Source organism: Diceros bicornis, chromosome 34, assembly GCF_020826845.1.
Source record: "Diceros bicornis minor isolate mBicDic1 chromosome 34, mDicBic1.mat.cur, whole genome shotgun sequence".
Taxonomy (NCBI): Eukaryota; Metazoa; Chordata; class Mammalia; order Perissodactyla; family Rhinocerotidae; genus Diceros; species Diceros bicornis.
Window position 1 is genome coordinate 11,936,020 of NC_080773.1, and position 20,900 is coordinate 11,956,919.

At 36.2% G+C, this 20,900-nt stretch overlaps 2 protein-coding genes across 14 annotated transcripts in view; both read left to right on the plus strand.

Annotated features, from left to right (window-relative positions):
* LOC131396785 (zinc finger protein 573) overlaps positions 1–10,726 on the plus strand; it is a 56,557-nt gene extending 45,831 nt beyond the window's left edge. For all 13 annotated transcript variants that reach the window (XM_058529192.1, XM_058529194.1, XM_058529198.1 and 10 more), the window contains one exon: positions 8,800–10,726. In XM_058529192.1, the coding sequence (XP_058385175.1) occupies positions 8,800–10,502 (1,703 nt within the window). In that variant the 3' untranslated portion in view covers positions 10,503–10,726. The remainder of the gene's footprint in view (positions 1–8,799) is intronic.
* A 7,593-nt stretch (positions 10,727–18,319) lies between these two features.
* Positions 18,320–20,900, plus strand: part of ZNF607 (zinc finger protein 607) — a 33,272-nt gene continuing 30,691 nt past the window's right edge. The window contains 1 exon segment of the mRNA XM_058531055.1: positions 18,320–18,347. Coding sequence (XP_058387038.1) covers positions 18,320–18,347 — 28 coding nt within the window.

The following is a 20,900-nucleotide window of genomic DNA, read 5'->3' on the forward strand; positions in this document are numbered from 1 at the left end:
TGGTTTTTCATCCATTGTCCCTCAACTTTTAAGAGTGTTTTTATATATTAGGAATATTAGCCCTTTGTCTGAAATATATGTTGCAAACATTTTCTCCTAGTTTCTCAGTTGATTTTTGACTTTGGTTATGGCAGTTTATTTTTTTTTAACGTAGTCAAATTCATCAATCTTATCTCTGAATTTTTTGTCATGGTTAGAAACTATCTCAAAGTTAAATATATGTATTTTTTTCTATTATGTGTATGGTTTTATTTTTTACATTTAACTCCCTAATCCATTTGGAAACCACTGTGTAATCCAAGGTCACAAAAATTTACTGCTATGTTTTCTTCCACAGAATTACTAGTTTTAGCTCTTACATTTAGGTCTTTGATCTATTTGGAGTTAATTTTCGTATGTGTAGGTATAGATTCTTTTGCAAATGAATGTCCAGTTGTTCCAGCACTATTGCTAAAAGGACTCCATTGAATTTTGTTGGCACCCTTTTCGATAATGAATTGACCATAAATTCAAGATTTTATTTCTTGACTCTGAGTTCTATTCTATTAATCTGTCTATCTGTCTTTATGCCAGTACCATACTGTCTTAATTTACTGTAGCATTGTAGTAAGTTTTGAAATCAGGAAGTGCGAATACTATTACTTTGTCCTTTTTTATTTTTTCAAGCTATTTGGAGTCTCCCGTATTTCCATATGATCAACTTGTCATTTTATGCAAAAAAAGCAGTTGACATTTTGATATTGATGTGTTGCATCTTTAGATCAGTTTGTGGAGCATCATAGTCTTAATATTATTTAGGTATTTAATTTCTTTCAACAGTGTCTTTTACTTGTCAGTGTATAGATCTCATGCTTCTTTTGTTAAATTTATTCCTACGTATTTTATTCTTTTTGATACTATTGTAAATGGAATTTCTTTCTTAATTTTGTTTTTGGATTGATAACTCTTGATTTTAGTGAGTTGATTTTATATCCTAGTGTACTATCATATCACCTACAAATAGCCCTAGTTTTATTTCTTCTTCTACCTCTAACTGATTTATCATGTCTAATTGAATTGGCTAATATCTTTAGTACAGTCTTGAATAGTTGCAGAGATAGTGGGCATCCTTGATTTGTTCTTCATCTTAGCAGAAGTGCCTGTAGTGTTTCCCCACTTAGTAAGATACTAGCTTTAGAAATAAGGGGTGTGTGTGTGTGTTTTGTTAGGGAAGTATCCCTCCTATTTGCTTAGATTCTTCTTTGCTAATATTTTACATATTTTCCATTGATATTCATAAGTTTTTTGGTTCACATTTTCTTTTAATGTCTCTTATCAGGTTGAGATGTCAATATTATATTTTTTCATAAAAATTACAAAAGAATTAGGAAGTTTTCCTTCATTTTCAATGCCCTGGAACAATTTATAGAGCATTAGCACTATAGCTAAAAGCGGTCTTGGCCTTCTGCTACCTGTCTCCCAATATTTCCTCCAAAAAGAATATTGAACAAAGGAATGATAGAGTAGTAAATCTAAACAAAATCCACATCCTTAGCATAACTTAAAGGCAGGATACCAAAAGTTCCCAGCATATGTAAGAAAAAGACTAAAGTTGCAAATCCCAGGACACACTCCCCCAGTGAAGGCAGTTCTCCTCGTTCTTTAATAATGAAATTAATTAGTATCAAAAGAACACTGCAGTGAGGTGACCTTCGTCTGGTTTCACCAGTTGATAAGATTTTGCCGTATCTGCTTTATTTGTCTCAATACCATATTTACCGAGCTCTTTGAAACTGTGTCTTGGACCTCATAACTTGACCCCTAACCATTTAGTAAGCGTCTCTTAAAAATAAGCATATTTCCACAAATAAGGGTGTGTTTTTAAAAGTTTATATAAATATTTTTCACACAGAGGAGGTTCTGTTCTATGTAATGGCTAACATTTTCCTCAGGAATCATTCTTTCTGCAGTTACTGATGTAATCATATGATTTTTTTTCTCCACTGTTCTGTGACTACGTTTGTTGAATTCTGTTTATTGACTAACCCTGCATTCTGGAATCCAATTTGGTCATGGTGTGTTGATATATTATCCCTTTTCAATATTTCTAGATTTGAATTTTTTATATTTTCTTTAGGTTTCATGAATGAGATTGGCCTATAATCTTCCTTTTTTATTATCCTTTTTAAGGTTGGATATAAAAGTTTCATTAGCTTCATAAATGTGTTGAGGAGGATATACCCTTCCCCCGTCTTGGAACGTTTGAAGAAACATGCCAGAAAAACCATCTAGGCCTTGAGTTTCCATTGTAGATTTTTTTTTAACTTATTCAAATTATGTAATGCTTATAGAATTTTTGAAGTTTTCTGTGTAGAACCTATTTTTTTAGAGATTTATGCATTTCATGCAGGTTATTTACATAATGTTTTTTTTTTTCATGATGTCCTGCATTTGTGAGGTGTGGAGGGCCTATGTGAGGTCCCTTTTAGCCTTCCTGCATTGAATAATGTTAGATTCTCTTTTTCATCAATCTTGAGAGAATTATATTAGTAACACTGGTTTAAAATAAAATATTTGGCAGGTGGATCTTCTGTGGTGTTTGTGGACTTTATTTTGTAAAATTACTGGACATTTTTCTTTTCTTTCTAATTCGTTTTTGTTTGTTGCTTTTTTCTAGCTTCTTGTGATGAATGTTTAGATCATTAATTTTTAGGTTTTCTTCTATACTCATGTATTTACGTATGTAAATTTTTTGTACTTCTTTAACTGCATTAAACATAAATGGATGCCAGCATATTATGATTCAGTTTAAGATAATTTCTATATGGAAATTTACAAAATAGTGCCTTAGATCCAGGTATGCTTTTTCTTTCTCCCAGCTTCTTATTTTTGAAAATTATCAAGCCAAACAAGAATATTAAAAATATACATGTAGTTAATTACCCTTCACGTAGAGTTAACTTTGGTTATTAACATTTTACCTTACTTTTTCTCTCTATATGCACCTTTCTTCTTGGCCCACTTGATGGTAAGTAGCAGTTATCATTAAATTTCACCTCTCAAATACTTCTATGTGCATCTCCTAAGAATAAAGACATTCTCCTACATAGCCACAATATTATTATCTTAGTAATTCAGTCTTATCATATAATACAGAGTCCGTATTTAAATTTTTATACTTTTTCTAAAAATGCCATTTGTAAAATGTGTTTCTAGTATCCATTCTAGATTCATACATTGCATTTGGATGTTGGGCTTTTTATCTTAGTGTCATCCTACCACTTATTTCCCTGTGAGTTTGGTTTTTTTGAAGTTTTCAGTTTTCTTGTGGAATGTCTGCTTTCTAGGTTTGAAGTTTTCCCTCATGATTAGAATAAGGTTAAACATTTTTGCCAAGAATACTGTAGAGGTGGTGTGTAATTATCTTTCTTTAAATAAACTTTTTATTTCATAATTATTTTAATTTACAGGAAGTTACAAAGATAATACAGAGAGTTCCTGTGTACACCTCTTCTAATTTCTACCATTGTTAACATCTTACATCATTCAGATACATTTGTCAAAAGTAAGAAACTGACATTGGTATTAACTAAACTCTAGACTCTATTTGTATTTCACCAGTTTTTCCATTAAAGTCATTTTTCTGTTCCAGGACCCATCCAATCCGGGGTACCACACTGTATTTATTTGTCATGTCTCCCAGTCTCTTCTGGTCTGTGACAGTTTTTTAATCTTTTTTTGTCTTTCATGACTTTGGATGTCTTGACAGACTCTGCCTGGTGTCCTGTAGAATATCCCCTAATCTGGGTCTGTTGTTTTTGTGATGGTTAGACTGGAGATAGAAGCTTTTAGAAAGATGAGGTGAAATGTCCTTTTCATCCCATCATATCTGGGTACGTGACATCCATGTGACATCACTAGTGATGTTAACCTTGATCACTTGGCTAAGGTGGTGTCTGCCAGGTTTCTCCTCTCTAAAGTTACTGTTTTTCCTTTTCCAGACTCTCTTCTTTAGAAGCAGCTCACTAAGTGTAGCTCACCCTGAGGGCAGGGGTGCAGGATTGGGATTTAAGCTCCACCTTCTGTAGGATAGAAAATCTATATATTTTATCTGGAATTCTTGGATAAGAAAGAATTGTCTCTTTCCCACTTATTTATTTCAGTGTGGACTTGTATATTTATTTTACACTTTGAGTTATCATCAAATGTTACATTATTTCTTTTGCTTTGGACATTGGTGGCTCTTTTAGGTTGATTCCTGTGTCCATTTAAAATCCCCATCCTTTTGTTTTTTGAGGGTTTCTTTCCTGGTACTACTTTCAGATTCATCTTGACTTTTCCCTTCCCTGGTCCTAGAATCAGCCATTTCTCCTAGGAGCCCTGGTTCCTTTTATTGGAGAATGGTATTTAGAAACCACCGTCTGGGTGCTGGGTCTACTCATTGCTACTGGCATGTCATGGCTTCTGTGCCCTCTCAACGACCTCTCTAGGTAATAAATGTATGCATACTCACCCATGTATACTTACGTATATCTATAACTGTTTTATAATGTATCCATCTGTATCTATATCAAGCTAAACATGAGTTCATACTGATGCCTCCGACTCCCGTCCAGTACAACAGCATGCTAGATTCTAGCCTTCCTGTCTTGTCTATCTGTAACTTTTTTCTTTGACAGTGGGGAAAACTGGCTCTCACCATCCACCATCCATTTACTTACTTGTTCACCCCCAGTGTACAGGTGACATAGTTTCAGAATAGTTAACCTGTACCTGCATGAGAAACAAATTTACTAACTCAAGTAGTGTTTATGTACACTTCCTTTTGCCTTATAATTTTCAGTCAAAACATCGTTTTTCAAAGTTTGTAATTATTATATCATAGGGTACAGTTTGGTTGGTATATTGATCAACTATAAGCACTTTTTAATTTCCAAATATATGTTGATTGTCTGGTTGTCTTTGTAATATTGATTTCTAGCGTTAACTTTTTTTGTGATCAGATGACAGACATACTCTGCATGATTTCGATCCTTTGAAATATATTGAGACTTGCTTTATAGCTCAGCTTATGGTCTATTTTTATAAGTAATTTGTCTGTGACTGAAAAGGAATTGAATTCTGCAGTTTTGGCTTATATCCATGAAGTTCTAGATCCTTATTAATTAAATGTTCCACTCAGACTTTAAATTGTGTCAATATTTGGTGTATTTATTTCATGCCATGTTAATAGATGAATACAGAATTAATAACCCTTTTAAGGAATCCTCCATGTTGCATTATAGAAAATTAGAAAATAGAGGCAGGTAAAAATTTTTTCAAAATATTAAAATCTTATATTCCTACCACTTTAAAATACCTTAGTGGATGTACATACAAACATCCATATACATGTTTTTCTTTTTACCAAAGAGACACCACATTCTTACTGTTTTATAACCTGACTGCCCTTGTCAATAATTTTTCTATTTTATATTTCTATTGTATTTTGACTTTATTACATCTTCAAAACCCAAATTCTATTCATATTACCCCATTTGGCCCAATTTGATTTGTTCAATTCAGTATCCCCATGCAAGACTATGCATTCTGTCTGGTTATTATACCACTGAAATTCCCCTTAATCTAACACATTCCCTTTATTTATGACACTGACATTTTTAAGAGACAAGACTACTGATACTGCAAAATTTTCCATCTTCTGAACTTGTCTGGGTATTGTCCATGGTATAATTTAGCTTATTGTCTACTCTGTGTTTTTGTAAATTGGAAATTATTTTCAATCTTGAGGGATTCATGTTAAACATCTGTGTGAAGTACATCATATGTGGTTATGTGTATTTTATCAAAAGATACAATATATATTAGATCGCACCGTTAGTTTTGGAAGATTAAAACTCAATTAAGATAACAGTCTGATTCCCCCATTGTTCAATTCTATTTTTCATGTTATAACTGAATAGAAGTCCCTCTGATCTGGCTTTGGCATTATGGCACCAGTCAGTTCTGTAGTGGTTGTAACGACACTCTTTATACTGATCTTAATAAGATTAGGAATTTCAAGGTGGTTTTTTAAAAAATTCTATCATGATTTCTACAGTTTTTTATTGACATGATCAACAGGCTTTTTGGTTACTTTGAAATATAAATTGATCGGAATGGGCAGGAAAATATATTTGATTTTGTACTGACAATGCATTGTTTAATGAAAAAAATAACTGAGAAATGGTTTCTGTTCTCTAAAGAATCATTACATTTTATTTATCTTTCATTTACTTAATATGTTTAACCCAACATAATCAATTTTTCTGCCCTCTTTTTCACAGTATTGGCCACACACAGCTTAATACTCAGACACATACGTTTTTTAACAAAGCCATAAATCTTTTAAATTTTCCCTACTTTTTTGGCCCAAGGTTGGGGAGAATTATCCTATATCTTCTCTGCCCCATTCTTGAAATTAAACATTCTTTAAGGATTTTCTGATCCATAATAGTGGTAAATATTTAGAAATGACAATGTAAATGATCAGAGTGTTTATTGCTACTGGCCTTTTTGACATTTTTTCTATTCTATGGAAATTAATCTGTTTAAGATTTTTGTCTTTTGTAGGGTCAGTTTTGATCAGTTTTTTTCCTGTGTTTGTCTTTCACTTTCATGTCTTAATTTTTTGTTTGTTCTCCCCTTTTCTTGATAGTTTAGTTAGTATATCATCGCACATTGATTTTTTTTAAAGAGGTACCTTTTTTTATTTATGTATTAATTCTGTTCTTTTCCCAAACCATTATATTCTGGGTTTTATCTTTATTCTTTCTGTTTTCCTTTAGCTTACTTTGATGTTTTTTCTAAATGTTTTAGTAAATTGTTTATTTAATTTGTGTTGAGGTAACAACTTTTCTCTGAGCATTATAGCTGGAAGGTGTACCTTCTGAAATGTCGTATTTTCATTTTTTGCGTGTCTGTGTTTCTTTAGTTTTACTGTTTATTTCCTTAGTATAATAAAGATTCTGACTCTATTTTTGATTTTTGACTGCTGACAGCTTTCAGGCCCCACCTATCCTTCTGCCCACTTGTGGGCAAGCTGATCAACAGCCTCTGGTGCAGTGGGAAGCGCAAACCATGCAAACCCTGCCCCGTGCACAGGCGCCCCTCAGCCCTGTGCCACACCCTAGCCCCACAAAAACCCCAAGTCAGTCTCTTTTCCCAATCTCTCAAGTCATTTTCAGACCTACTTGGGAACCACCCTACTCTCTCCAGGAAGCCTCATTGTAAGAATAATAAATCTTTTCATACTTTCTTGATGTATGTATATCCCAGTCTCAGATTTTGTGTGAGCATCCATCCTACCTCTGCTGGTTGTCCACTACATTAATTGCCCTGGTATTTTGTTAATAGAGAGCCTTTATTTTTCTAGATAGAATGCTTTTTATTTTCTGATGTTACTGTTATTTTCAGTGTTATTTTTTGAGGTCAGAGAATGTTTGTATCATCTCACTTGTTTTACACATCCCACAGTTGTCACAGAAAATACTCTTTGCCCTTGACTCATGTCCCCCTCATTCCGTACTGATCTTCCTTAGTCTTTTCCCGAATCTGGATTGCCATCTTCCAGCTTATATCTAATATTTCCCTTTAATCGGTCCCAGGAACTCTGGTACTCGAAAACTTTCCCCCATATTATAGTTTCCTTATTCTCTCCAGCATCTCCAAATGGAAAGAATTTCTTAAGGTTTTTCATTCAAATACATTTCTGTGAATTGTCTGAAAAAGCATCAGAATACTTATCTGGGAAGTACAAGAATGGTTGGCTTTGACAATAAAGGAAAGGAAGCGAGGACATGGGAAAAGGTATGAACAAACACAGATTTAGCATATTTAGAAATGAGGAATACGAGGAATATGAGGAATAATAACACTCAACTGAAGATAAATAAGAACAATAAATTATTTAGCACCTATGATATATCAGGACCTTGTAATTCAGTGATGAAACAATGAAGGATTGTGTCTGCTTTGGGGGAAGTTTAGGGAAATGTAAATCAAGAGAATATCATACAAGGAAATGAATGATATCATAATTGAAAACAAAGGTATGGTGGAAGGAATGAAGTGCTAGAATATATTAAAAAAAAGAGAGACATGGACATACTTAGAGTTAGCACAGGTCAGCCTTTCTAAGGGGTGGGATATTTATCCTGAGACCTAAAGGATGAGAAGGATCCAGCCTAAAGAGTGCCCAGGTCCAAGGACTCTGGCTAGATGAAATAGTCTATGGAAAGCATTAAGTGATTGGGAAGGTTGTACCACATTCTAAGTGCTGAACAGAGGGGATGTGAAAGGAGATAGAGAGCAAAGGGGTCAGTGATTTGACATGGAGCCATACAGGTGAGCAGGAGTCCAGCTGTCTTTGGAAAGAGATTTGGACTGTATTCTGAGAGTAAAGAGAAATCACTAGAGAAACTTAGGATGAGTGCTTAAACTTTGATCTGCAACCAAATCAGTGACAGAAAGATTCAAAATAAAGGTTTTTTTCCTCTTAATTCTAATTTATTTGGTCTGTGACAGTGCCAGGATACCAGATTTATAACAAGCTTGCCAAAGATTCTGGCCCACACCTAAATTTCAGTAACTTCACTATCTTATATAACTTCTCATATACCTCTCAACTCTTCTTGGCCTTTTTAAAATTTCATAACTATGTTTTAGAATTCCGTAAGCCCTTCGCTTTTTATGAGTGTTGGTTCTTATTTCTTTCATAGAAGTTTCATATTCTCTGGTATAAGAAATACAAATATTTTTTGTTTTCTTCTTTTGTTTCAGATTTGGATTTACAGTGTGAGGTAATCAGCTATATAGAAATGCCCACTTATGAAAAAGATATATCTTCTACCCAACATCAGAGCATATATAACAGAGAGAAACGCTATGAATGTAAGAAATGTCAGAAGAAATTTAGTAGTGGCTATCAACTTATTCTACATCACAGGTTTCATATTGGTGAAAGACCCTATGAATGCAAAGAATGTGGGAAGAACTTTCGTAGTAGCTATCAACTTACTCTACATCAAAGATTTCATACTGGTGAGAAACCCTATGAATGTACAGAATGTGGGAAGAACTTTAAAAGTGGTTATCAACTTACTGTACATCAGAGATTTCATACTGGTGAGAAAACCTATGAATGTAGGGAATGCGGGAAGGCCTTTATTTATGCCTCACACATTGTTCAGCATGAGAGAATTCACACTGGGGGGAAGCCTTATGAATGTCAGGAATGTGGGAAGGCCTTTAGTCAAGGTGGACACCTTAGAATTCATCAAAGAATTCATACTGGCGAGAAACCCTATAAATGTCAGGAATGTGGGAAGGCTTTCAGTAGGCGCTCAAACCTTGTTGAACACAGGCAAATTCATACTGTTGAGAAACCATATGTATGTGAGAAATGTGGGAAGGCCTTCAGAAGAGGGCATCAACTTACTGTACATCAGAGTGTTCATACTGGTAAAAAACCATATGAATGTAGAGAATGTGGGAAAGGCTATACCACTGCCTCATACCTTATTCTACATCAAAGAATTCATAAAGGTGGGAAACCATATGAATGTAAGGAATGTAAGAAAACCTTTACCTTGTATAGAAATCTTACTCGGCATCAGAATATTCATACTGGTGAGAAACTTTTTGAATGTAGGCAGTGTGGGAAGGCCTATACTACTGGCTCAAAACTTTTTCAACATCAGAAAACTCACACTGGTGAAAAGCCCTATGAATGTAAGGAATGTGGAAAGGCCTTTAGTTTGCATGGGTATCTTAATCAACATCAGAAAATTCATACTGGTGTGAAACCCTATGAGTGTAAGGAGTGTAAAAAAACTTTTACCTTGTATAGAAATCTTATTCGGCATCAGAGTACTCACACTGGTAAGAAACTTTTTGAATGTAAGGAATGTGGGAAGGCCTATAGTACTGGCTCCAACCTGGTTCAGCATCAGAAAACTCATACTGGTGAGAAGCCCTATGAATGTAAGGAATGTGGGAAGGCCTTTAGCTTGCATGGGTATCTTAATCAACATCAGAAAATTCATACTGGTGTGAAACCCTATGAGTGTAAGGTTTGTAGGAAAACCTTTACTTTCTATAGAAATCTTACTCTGCATCAGAGTATCCATACTGATGAGAAACCTTTTGAATGTAAGGAATGTGGGAAGACCTTTAGACGTAGTTCACACCTTACTGCACATCAGAGCATTCATGCTGACCACAAGCCCTATGAATGTCAGGAATGTGGAAAGGCCTTTAAAATGTATGGATACCTTACACAACATCAGAAAATCCATACTGGTGGGAAACCCTATGGATGTAAGGAATGTGGGAAGGCTTTCAGTCGTGCTTCAAACCTTGTTCAACATGAGAGAATTCACACTGGTGAAAAACCATATGTGTGTAAGAAGTGTGGGAAGGCCTTCAGATATGGTTCAGCCCTTAAAGCACATCAGGGAAGTCATACAGATATGAGACTCTAAGAACACACGGAATAGGAGAATGCCTTTAGGCATGGCCCAAGCTTTGTTAACCTCAGACAATTCACACTGGTAAGAAATGACTGAATGTTAGTCTTTGAGGTATGTCTTTACCAAACAAGAGAATTCATAATGCAGTTCATGCCACTTTAGAAAGCCTTCAGTGCCACTCCTGTTTTAATGGAATATCTGACTATTCAAACAATGGCAAATTAAGAAAAAAATGGGAATCCCAATTTCTTCATGCCTACAACATGCATGGCATGGAATTTTTAATTAAATTTGTTAATTTCATGCATGGCTTAAAAAAAGCCTTCTGTATTAGTTATCAATGGCTGTGTTACAAATTATCCCATGTCTTAATGGCTTATCACAACAATAAACAATTCTCACAGTTTCTGTGGGTCAGAAACTCAGAGGTGACTTGAGTGCATCTGGATTGGGTTTTTCGTGAGACCGAAGTCATCTGAAGGTTTGACTAGGGACTGAAGGATCTGCCCCAAGGGGGCTCACTCACATTGGCTGTGGGCTGAGAGAGAGAGAATCAGGAGAAAGCCATCCTCATCCACAGTGGACCTGATACAGATGAGGAAATCCTGGACTTGGAGTTGAGGCTGTAAATGGATGAGACTCTGGGGCTTCTTGAGCTTATTTTACATGAGGTAAGAATATAAACAGTTCGTACTCTGAGAACCAGTGGTGATGTTTTAAAAATATATCCACAAATTATTTGAAACTGCGCCCTTCAAAACTGAAGCCTAATTCCCCTTCCTTTAAATGTGAGCTGAACCTAGTCACTTGCTTCTAATGAACAGAATGTGCACGAGAGCTTTCTCCTGGTGCTCATGCTCACTTGCTCATTCACTCTCTCGCTCAGTCAGATCAGCTCATCTCTAATAGCAGCTGAGGCTTCTGACAGGCCCTTTTATAAAAGAGAATTTCACTGAATGGTGATTCTCTTAGGTATCACTTCTGTGGTCTTAACCAAGGGTTTTTTATAGTCCTACTCTACGGAGGCCAGATCATGCTGGGAGGAGCATAATTGACTGATATCCCCACCTGCTCCCTGTCTGAAGTAACCACCATGTTAATGTAGAGGCCAGGCTGTCACGGGCTGCCCCCAGCCAGTTTTCTGAGAACAGTGGGGTATTAATGCAGGTCAATTCTGGACCTCCTCAACTGTGCAACCGGATCAAGAACTCCCCATTAGCCTGGCTGGAACTCGTGTCTTAGAACTGCATGCACTTGAATAGTTTTCCTACACAATCTCCCTTCGTCCTCTCTTCTTCAGGGTTGTCAGACTTCATCAGAGCCTGAAGACTCACACTGCCGCCCTGGTTCTCCTCTTTTCCCTTTCTAGGCAGTTACCCCAGTCTCCTGTGTGTATCTGATCCTGAGTTGTTTGCTCTTCAGAGGACCCAGGTGAACACGCACCCTCTCGTACCTTTAGGTTATATTTTCCTAACAGAGCCCCGGATTTGATCTGTGTCCAAAGACTATTTCTAAAGTTTAGCATCATTTGCCTTCTGAAGAGGCTGAGAATTTCCAAAACCAGCAGTCTTGGTTTACTTGTGTTTAGCAGTCCTTCTTCACCTGATCTAACTTTTTGCACTTTACTCGAGGCAGCAAGAAGCTAGATGGTGGCTTCAGCACTCTGCCTGGATGTCTCCTTGGCTAAATCACCCAGTTCATGAGGTATATTTTCTACTTTCACATTATCACATGCGATGATGTCACTAGACTGTCTGCTACTACACAGCAAGGATCCCTTTGCCCCCGTCTCCAGTGACATTTTTCTCAGTTTTCTGTAAGCCCTCTCTAGTAGCCTCCACAGAAGCCTCCAAGTGTCTGCTAACAGTATCTTCAAGGCCCTTCTAGGTTCCACCCACTTTGTGAACCCAAAGCCACTCTGACGTTTTATTTTGTTTCACTCGCATCCTCTTCTAGGCACCAAAATCTGTCAGTTATCTCTCGCTACATTCCAAAGTACTCCCAAAATTAGTGGCTTAAAATCTGAATAAATGTGTATTTTTCTTGCATTTCTGTGGGTCAGTAATTTGGGAGCAGCCAGGCTGGCGGTTCTAGGGGTCTCCTGAGGTTGCAGTTATCTCCAGGCTTGAGTGGGGCTGGAAGATCTGCTGTCAAAGATGGCTTAGTTATGTGGCTGGGAAGTTCATACTGGCAAGTTATTTCCTCTCCACTAGGACCTCTCCATGTGCCGTGTGTGAGTCCTTGGGACGTGATAATTGGCTTTTCTCAGAAATGATCCTTGTTACAATCTAGCCTTGGAGTCACCCCTGCCACATTCTGTTCATTAGCAGCGAGTCAGTAAGTCCAGCCCACATTCAGTAGGAGAGGAATTCAGCTTCAGTTTTCGAAGGAAGAAATGTCAAACCATTTGCAGACATATTTTTTTTTTTTTTTTTTGTGAGGAGATCAGCCCTGTGCTAGCATCCGCCAATCCTCCTCTTTTTTTTTTTTTTTTGCTGAGGAAGACGGCCCTGGGCTAACATCTGTGCCCATCTTCCTCCACTTTATATGGGATGCCGCCACAACATGGCTTGCCAAGCAGTGCGTCGGTGCGCGCCCGGGATCCGAACCAGCGAACCCCGGGCCGCCGCAGCGGAGCGCGCGCACTTAACCGCTTGCGCCACCGGGCCGGCCCCTGCAGACATATTTTTAATCACAACACCACTCAATCATTGTTAAAACTCTCAAAAATTAATACTGATAAACTTGTTAATGTTATGTATGCAGAAATGCTTTTAACCATAACATACCTTACCTGTCATCATTGCTGTTCTACCATCTTACTACCTGTGTGTCACTGGCCAAGATATTTATCGTCTTTAGGCATCATTTGTAAAGTTCATCAGGAACCTACGCGATAGTCCTGTAATGGGGATTAATTACAGTAGTACCTGTGAAACCTTGGAAGATTATCTGGCGTGTAGCCTATGTTCAATAAACATGAGCTGTTTGTATTACCATCATTATTTGTTTTACTGATAGTTAATTTTTATGAGTAAGATTCTAATGATTTAATTAATTTAGAACAGCTTCTCAAAGCCACTCATCTATTATTAAATTTTAAATAATTTTGGAAATAAGTATATGATTTAGTGTGTGTAAAAATTTTGATAATAGCATCAATTCATATTCTCTGTTCACAATTTAACATTAAGTAGGAGTTAATAATGGGATAGGAAAAAGTAAATTGTCCTTTTGGAGATTTTCCAAAATTTGTAATATAAATATTTATTTTCTAATCAGTATTTACTCTAGGTTAATATGTTGCATTTGGGGTTTTTTTCCTATTTTTTTTCCTCTAGGGTAGTACCACCATTTTCTTTATGTCTTTGATTTTTTTCTAACCTGTCCAAAGAGTGCCCACATTCTTGATTTGTATCCTCATGGTATGGTTTAACTCGTTGATATGTCCCTTATTTTTCCTATAAATTGGAAATTATGTCCAGAGACTTCATTAAGTTGAGATTAAACATTTTGGGCCAGAATATTTCATGATTGATGCTGCATACTTCTGAAAACACAAATGTCAGTTTTTTACATTATTATTTATACTAAGGTGGCAACTACCAGCTCTCCATTGAAAAGATCCATTTTGCAATTAGAAACTTGATTGGTGTTACATTGATACATTCATTTGAAAATATAATCCCTTTAATGCATGTAGGAAATCAGGATTGAAACAAAATTTTATTTTGTTCATCTATCCATGGCATCTATACAATGCCTGTTAAAGGCTAGAGATAGTTAATAAAGCTTTGGATAGAAGCAATAGTTAACTTCTGAGGCTAGAAGAAAGCAAAATAAACTCCACAACAATATTAAGAAAATCAATAAAACTAGATATAGAGATTAATGATTTGGAAATAAAAATGTAGTTTTTACTTAACCCACCCCCCCCCGCCCTTTCTGTGGAACATGAACTAAATCAGTAAATAAAGTCAAGAAAAATTTTAAAAGATGACACCATTATAGAATCATGACTAACAACAAGGATAGATAGAGAGATGAAGGAAATTTTTTAAATTAAAAGTTAACGCATGTTTATACCAAAATATTTACAAATCTCTAACACGTTTTTAGATGAATTATATTTGTAAAGAGTATTGTTTATCAAACATGACCCTACATGATGTAGGAAATCTGAATTTTAAAAAGACAACTGAAAACAAGATCTCTGTGCTTAAAATGTACAGTCTAACTAACGGCTCCTCAATAAAAATATCAAGGAAGATTTTATTCCTAATAAAAATTTTCATCCATTGTTACATGTTTAATAGAATTTTTGTCACAACATTTTGACAGTAGCTCTTTAAAAAAGGAAAAGTTAGATGAATTTCATGCATTAAAGTAAATGGAGAATTTCTGAATATATCTGCAAATTCTAAGGTTCTTTTAAAACAGTTGTGCAACAGAAAGTAATTTTTCTGAAACAGTCAATTTGGAACTCTTCTGGATCAATATATTCTAGACAAAGAAAAGGAGCATTGGTCTAACTCCCTGTTTTTTATTTTGATTTTTCTAAGCTTTATATGTTGTTTTGCAAATGGGATGAATTATATATATATGATTCCATCAATTTTATTGATGGAATTATTTTTTAACATTTTGGAAATAGAAATGCAGCTTACAGTTGTTAGCTACCTAAAATCACTTCCAGCCCTATAAAAGAATCATTACCTTTACAAACTAACGAACATCTCACATTATGCATTGTCAGCCAAAAGTCTGTAGTGTTAATGTTATCAGTTATTATAATCTGCTCATCCAGACCCCTTGTGTTCACACAGGGAATCATTCCTTGACATCATTTCCCCTATGCAATTGTAAGGGGATTGTGTATACACGTAACACAATGCAGAATGGTTTTGCTATAGGTCAGAATACCACTGGTACTTGATGGTACTTGAAAAATGGTTTGTATTCTCAGATAAGTCAATGAAGCACTGAATACTAAATCCTGCTCTTGGAACAACCTTTAAAAGCACATGGTCAGCCTCTCAAAAGACCGGAGTGTGTGCTGTGTTGAAGCCTTGTCATAACCCAGTGTATCTAAATATTAGATACACTGGAACTTCCATTCCCCATGTCTGCTAAAATTTGAATGTGAAACCATATGCTGAAGTGCTGCCAGAACCTAAACGGGTGACTCTCAAACTGGAACTTCAGTCACTGTGTCATGTGAAGGAGCCCTAGTGGGTCAGCAGTCACCTCACGTGAAGACATGCAATTAGCTGCCTTTTTCTGTACACATAGTACTGTTACCTTTTACAAAAGGAAAAACCTTCCAGCTGAAGCTGGAATATTCCTAAATGTTTTAAAACTCAATTGATCAATATTGAGGCTACTGATAATTTTTCACTATTAAGTCAAACTCTAGCTTGAATATTGTGAGTTTCAGATGGAGTTTGTAAACAGCAGTCTGTAATTAGCAGTCTGTAACTGCACAGTCGTAGCTTATATGTACTAGGGCCTTTACTAAATGCTGCTCTCTACTGTTGTAATTTATCATCTGATAACTGAAAATGTAATGTCCTGTAAGTCTACTTGTCTACTTAAAAATATATTTATTTTTTTAACTAGCCCGTTAAGTATCTTGTATATGTATTTATTGGCCAATCGTTTTATTTTCTGTGACTTTCCTGTTTGTTTCTTTTGCCCATTTTCTCAACTTACTGATTTATAGAATATACACATATACCCTGGACCTTGATTCTTTCCTTCTTGTGTATGGTGCCTTTTTCCTAGAGTGACTTTTTAAAGTACATTCATGATTTATCTTATCATACTGATAATTTCCCCCCTTGTACCATCATATTATATTTGGATATGTTCAACCTAACCAAAAACTGCTAATCTATTTATATTTTTAATAGAATGTGGGATTTCTAAGTATTCAGTCATATCTATGAATAAAAATGAATTTTTCTTTTCAAATACTTATTATTTCTTTACTTTTCTTAAAATAAATATCATTATGTTGAAAATTAGGAGTATTAGCCAGAAACTCATCCTTTACCCAATTTAATGGAAAATGGGTAATATTTTACCATTACCAGTATTTTACGATTAAACTGATATTTGCTTTGTTATATCCAAGAATGTTCTACAGTTAGGGCTAAATTCTTATTTTTTTCAAACGCCATTGCATCTTTTGCTGTGTTCCTATATTGTTCTCCTTTAACATGTTAATGTGATAATTTATACTGATTTGTTGTTTTAAACCATTTCTGGAATATAACATGCTCAGCCATGGCATATTATTCTTTTGATAAACTGCTCAGTTTTTCTTGTGACTAACTTGTTCAGAAGTTTTGTAGAAATATACAAAGTTGATATTAATATTGATGTTTGTATATTAACATTCAAAATTAAGAAATTAATATTCTTAATTTTTTGTTATTGCCATTATATGTTCATTAAAAATTAGATAGAACTTGCCTCTAAACTCATATGATCCTGTGTTTTATTTCATTTTCCTTCATGTGGTTTTAATATTAGAGTGTTAACTACTTTCCCAAATTCATCTGACACGCTAGTATTTCCATTTCTACTTTGTTTGAACGCAGCAGATTACCTGACTACCTGCCCCAGCACCATTCCTCTGAGCACTTCCCATCTTGGTAGTACCACTGGATCCCACATAAAAGGAGCATCCCCAAATGAGCCCCACAGTGAAAATCAAGTGTCAACGTGTTCTTGGCCAAGAACACACTGGAGCTCAGGCCTCTTCTACAAGAGTATAAAATGCCGTTTGGCTGCTTAGATATGTTTGGATACTTACCAGCAATCTTAACGATAGTGTAGATTCTTTAATGTATGAAGGGTTTTAAAGCAGGGTGAGAAATATCCACTAATAGCTTTACTTTGTTTAATAGGCAATGCTTAAAGTTACAATTTGTCAAATAATTATCATTTCATTAAACAGTCAGCATTCCTCTAGATTTGCACTGTCACATACAATAGCCACTAGCTACTTGTGGCTAATTAAATTTAAAGTTAATTAAAATTAAAAATTAGATTCATCCCTGGAACTAGCCAATAACCAAGTGTTCAATAGCCATGTGTATTGGACTTTACAAATAAAGAAGTTTTCTATCATCATAAAACTTTCTATCAGATAGGAATATTCTGAATACCTACATTCTACTTACATAAATAAAGAGAATCTTATGGATTTAACAAATTAAAAATTGCCAAGCTTTTATTCAACATTTGTAAAACTAATTGAGTACCTTAAGGCTATATATTAAAAAGCATAAATCTTTATCAGATATTTGAAAGTATCTTAATTCTTTTCTAGTAGAAGCATATGCAAAAAATATTCTGTTTTAAAAAATAGTAAATTGGAAAAAAACTTGATTTACATTTTGTTTATTACTATTTTTATGTTTATACTTGTTCATATTCTTATTTCTTACCATTTTTCCCCTATGATTTTGGTAATGGGACAATTATAGATAATTCCTGCAGTTTCCATGTTTTTACCTGAGAGACACACACATGACGTGTAATCGCAAAAAGAGAACGTTTTAGGATCTAGCTTATCAACCAGATATTTCTTGATCGGGGCCCAGGTCTCGGTGACCTTATGGCAGAGTCACTAAATGTCTTTCCTTTATTTTCTTCTTAAAGAAGCATTATTGGGATCCATTAAGATAAAGTTTTAGATTTTTGCTTCCCGTAAGATGGAGTAATGGGGATAGGAAGTACCCTTTCACCTTAAACAATTTAAAAGTAGAAAAAAATGTGTGAAATGACAGTTCTCAGACATTAGACAACTGTCCAAGACCATGATCCCTGATCGCATAAACAATCAAGGTGAGCCCTATTATTTCTCTCAACTTAATATTTGGAGATTTCCAGGTCACAGCACAGGGAGGGTTAGCAGAGGCAGAGCCCGGTGTTCTTCCTGAATTGAAACACAAAGTTGGGAATTTTGGGAAGCCAAGGTACGAAAAACAGAGTACTAGACAGGAAAGAACTGTATAGAGAGAGAGCGCTCTGTACAATTGCCAGGGAGTCACCTAGAATCTTCAGCTGAGTATTGATCAGTTCATGTGTGTGAAGAAAACACCCTGAAGCTGTGGAAAGAACCACTTGAAATGAGTAGAAAGAATAATCCTCATAGTTCAAATAGGTCCAGGAATAGTTGGTGTTACCAATAGCTAGAGTGGGAAAACTTCATAATACGTGGGACCCAGGGTAGAGTATTCAAAAGTGGACTGCCTTAATAGGGAGGAAAACTCAGTCAGTCCTATGACAGTAAAAAAAAAAAAAAAAAAAAAAAAAAAAGCCCTTGACTTTTTAAAAGCTGTTCTGATCTTGCCTAACAAAGCTTAAAAATGAGCCTTGAAGGTGACATCAGCAACATGGCGGAGTGAGCTCTTCCCTTTGTCTCTCCTCCTCTAAATTACAACTAAACAAACATTCATTAACCAACAGAGGATACCCACAAAGCACAACAGGAAGCCTGAGAGACCCACACAGCTATACATCTGAAGGTGGCTGGACTGGATCCCCAGGAAGCAGTGGAATTAGGTGAGTGCACCCCTCCCGCTCTGCAGAAGCAGCGAGCCAGGTCACAGAGCCTCACACAGCGGCCAGCATGACTCTAAGAGGAGTCAGGAGCAGCCCAGCCTGCATGCCAATGCTACTGGAGGGGTAGCCTGGCCTATGGGAGCACCCACCTTGCCACGGTGGCCTCACCAGTGGGAACGCTCCCCCCACCAGTGGCCACATCTCAGCCTCCGTGAAGGAGTCCCACCCACCAAACACAGCAGCTCAGCCAACCACCGGTGAGCACAGTGCTGGCCCATGCCTGTGCAACCCACCCCCTGAGCACAGAGGCCCCGCCTCCATAAGAGCGACCCACCAAGTGGCTGTAGCCAGCCTGTGCAAATGCAGAGCAGCTGTACCCACAAAACTTACAGCAGAGAGGGCGGGATCAGAAACATAGCTTCTGTTTTCCCTCAGTGGTGGCAGGTGGAATCTGTGACCTGATACTACCACAAATGCGCCAGCAAAAGATCAGTTCATCAAACACCATGAAAAACTATGGCAAAACTTCAGAGCAGAAAGAAAATGACAAGTCTCCAGAAACTAATCCAGAAGTCACAGAAATTTACAATCTAAATGACAGAGAATTCAAAATAGTTGTCATACAGAAACTCAATGAGTTACAAGAAAACTCAGACAGACAGTTCAGTGAACTCAGGAATAAAATTAATGAGCAGAAGGAATACTTCACCAAAGAGATTGACACTCCAAAAAAACCAAACAGAAATTCTAGATATGAAGAACACAATTAGGGGCTGACCCCGTGGCATAGTGGTTAAGTGCACATGCTCCACTGCTGGCGGCCTGGGTTCGGATCCCAGGCTCACACCGATGCACCACTCGTCAGGCCATGCTGTGGCAGTGTCCCATGTAAAGTGGAGGAAGATGGGCACAGATGTTAGCCTAGTGCCAGTATTCCTCAGCAAAAAAAAAAAAAAAAAAGAGGAGGATTGGCATGTATGTTAGCTCAGAGCTGATCTTCCTCACAAAAAAAAAACACAATTAATGAGATAATAATCTAGAATCCTTGAAAAATAGAGTTGATGTTACAGAGGACAGAATTAGTGATTTAGAGGATAGAAATATAGAAATGCTTCAGGTGAAGGAGGAGAGAGAATTAAGATTTTTAAAAAATCAAGAAATTCGACAAATATCTGACTAATTATGAAAAGCAACATAAGGATTATTGGTATTCCAGAGGGAGAGGAGAGGGAGAAAGGAACAGAGAGCTTGTTCAAAGAAATAATAGCTGAAGACTTCCAAAACCTGGGGAAGGAACTGGACTTACAAGTACATGAAGCCAAATAGAACTCTTAATTACAACAATGCAAAAAGACCTTCTCCGAGGCATATATTAGTAAAACTGGCAAAAGTCAATGACAAAGAAAAGGTATTAGGGGCTGCAAGGCAGAAGAGAACAATCTACAAAGGAACCACTATAAGGCTTTCAGGAGAAACCCTACAGGCTACGAGAGAATGGAATGATATATTCAAAATACTGAAAGACAAAAACTTTCAGCCAAGAATACTGTATCCAGCGAAACTGTCCTTCACATACGATGGAGAAATAAAAGCTTTCCCAGATATACAAAAGCTGAGGGAGTTCATCACCACTAGACCTCCTTTACAAGAAATTATGAAGGAAGCCCTCACACTGGAAACAAAAAGGCAAAGGTTTACAAAGCTTTAAGATGGGATAAATAGACAGACAAAATCAGAAAATTGCAGCAATCAGAACAGGTTAGCAAATACTTAATTATAACATAAAAGATAAAGAGAAAGAAATCATCAAAAATAACTCTAAACACTTCAATT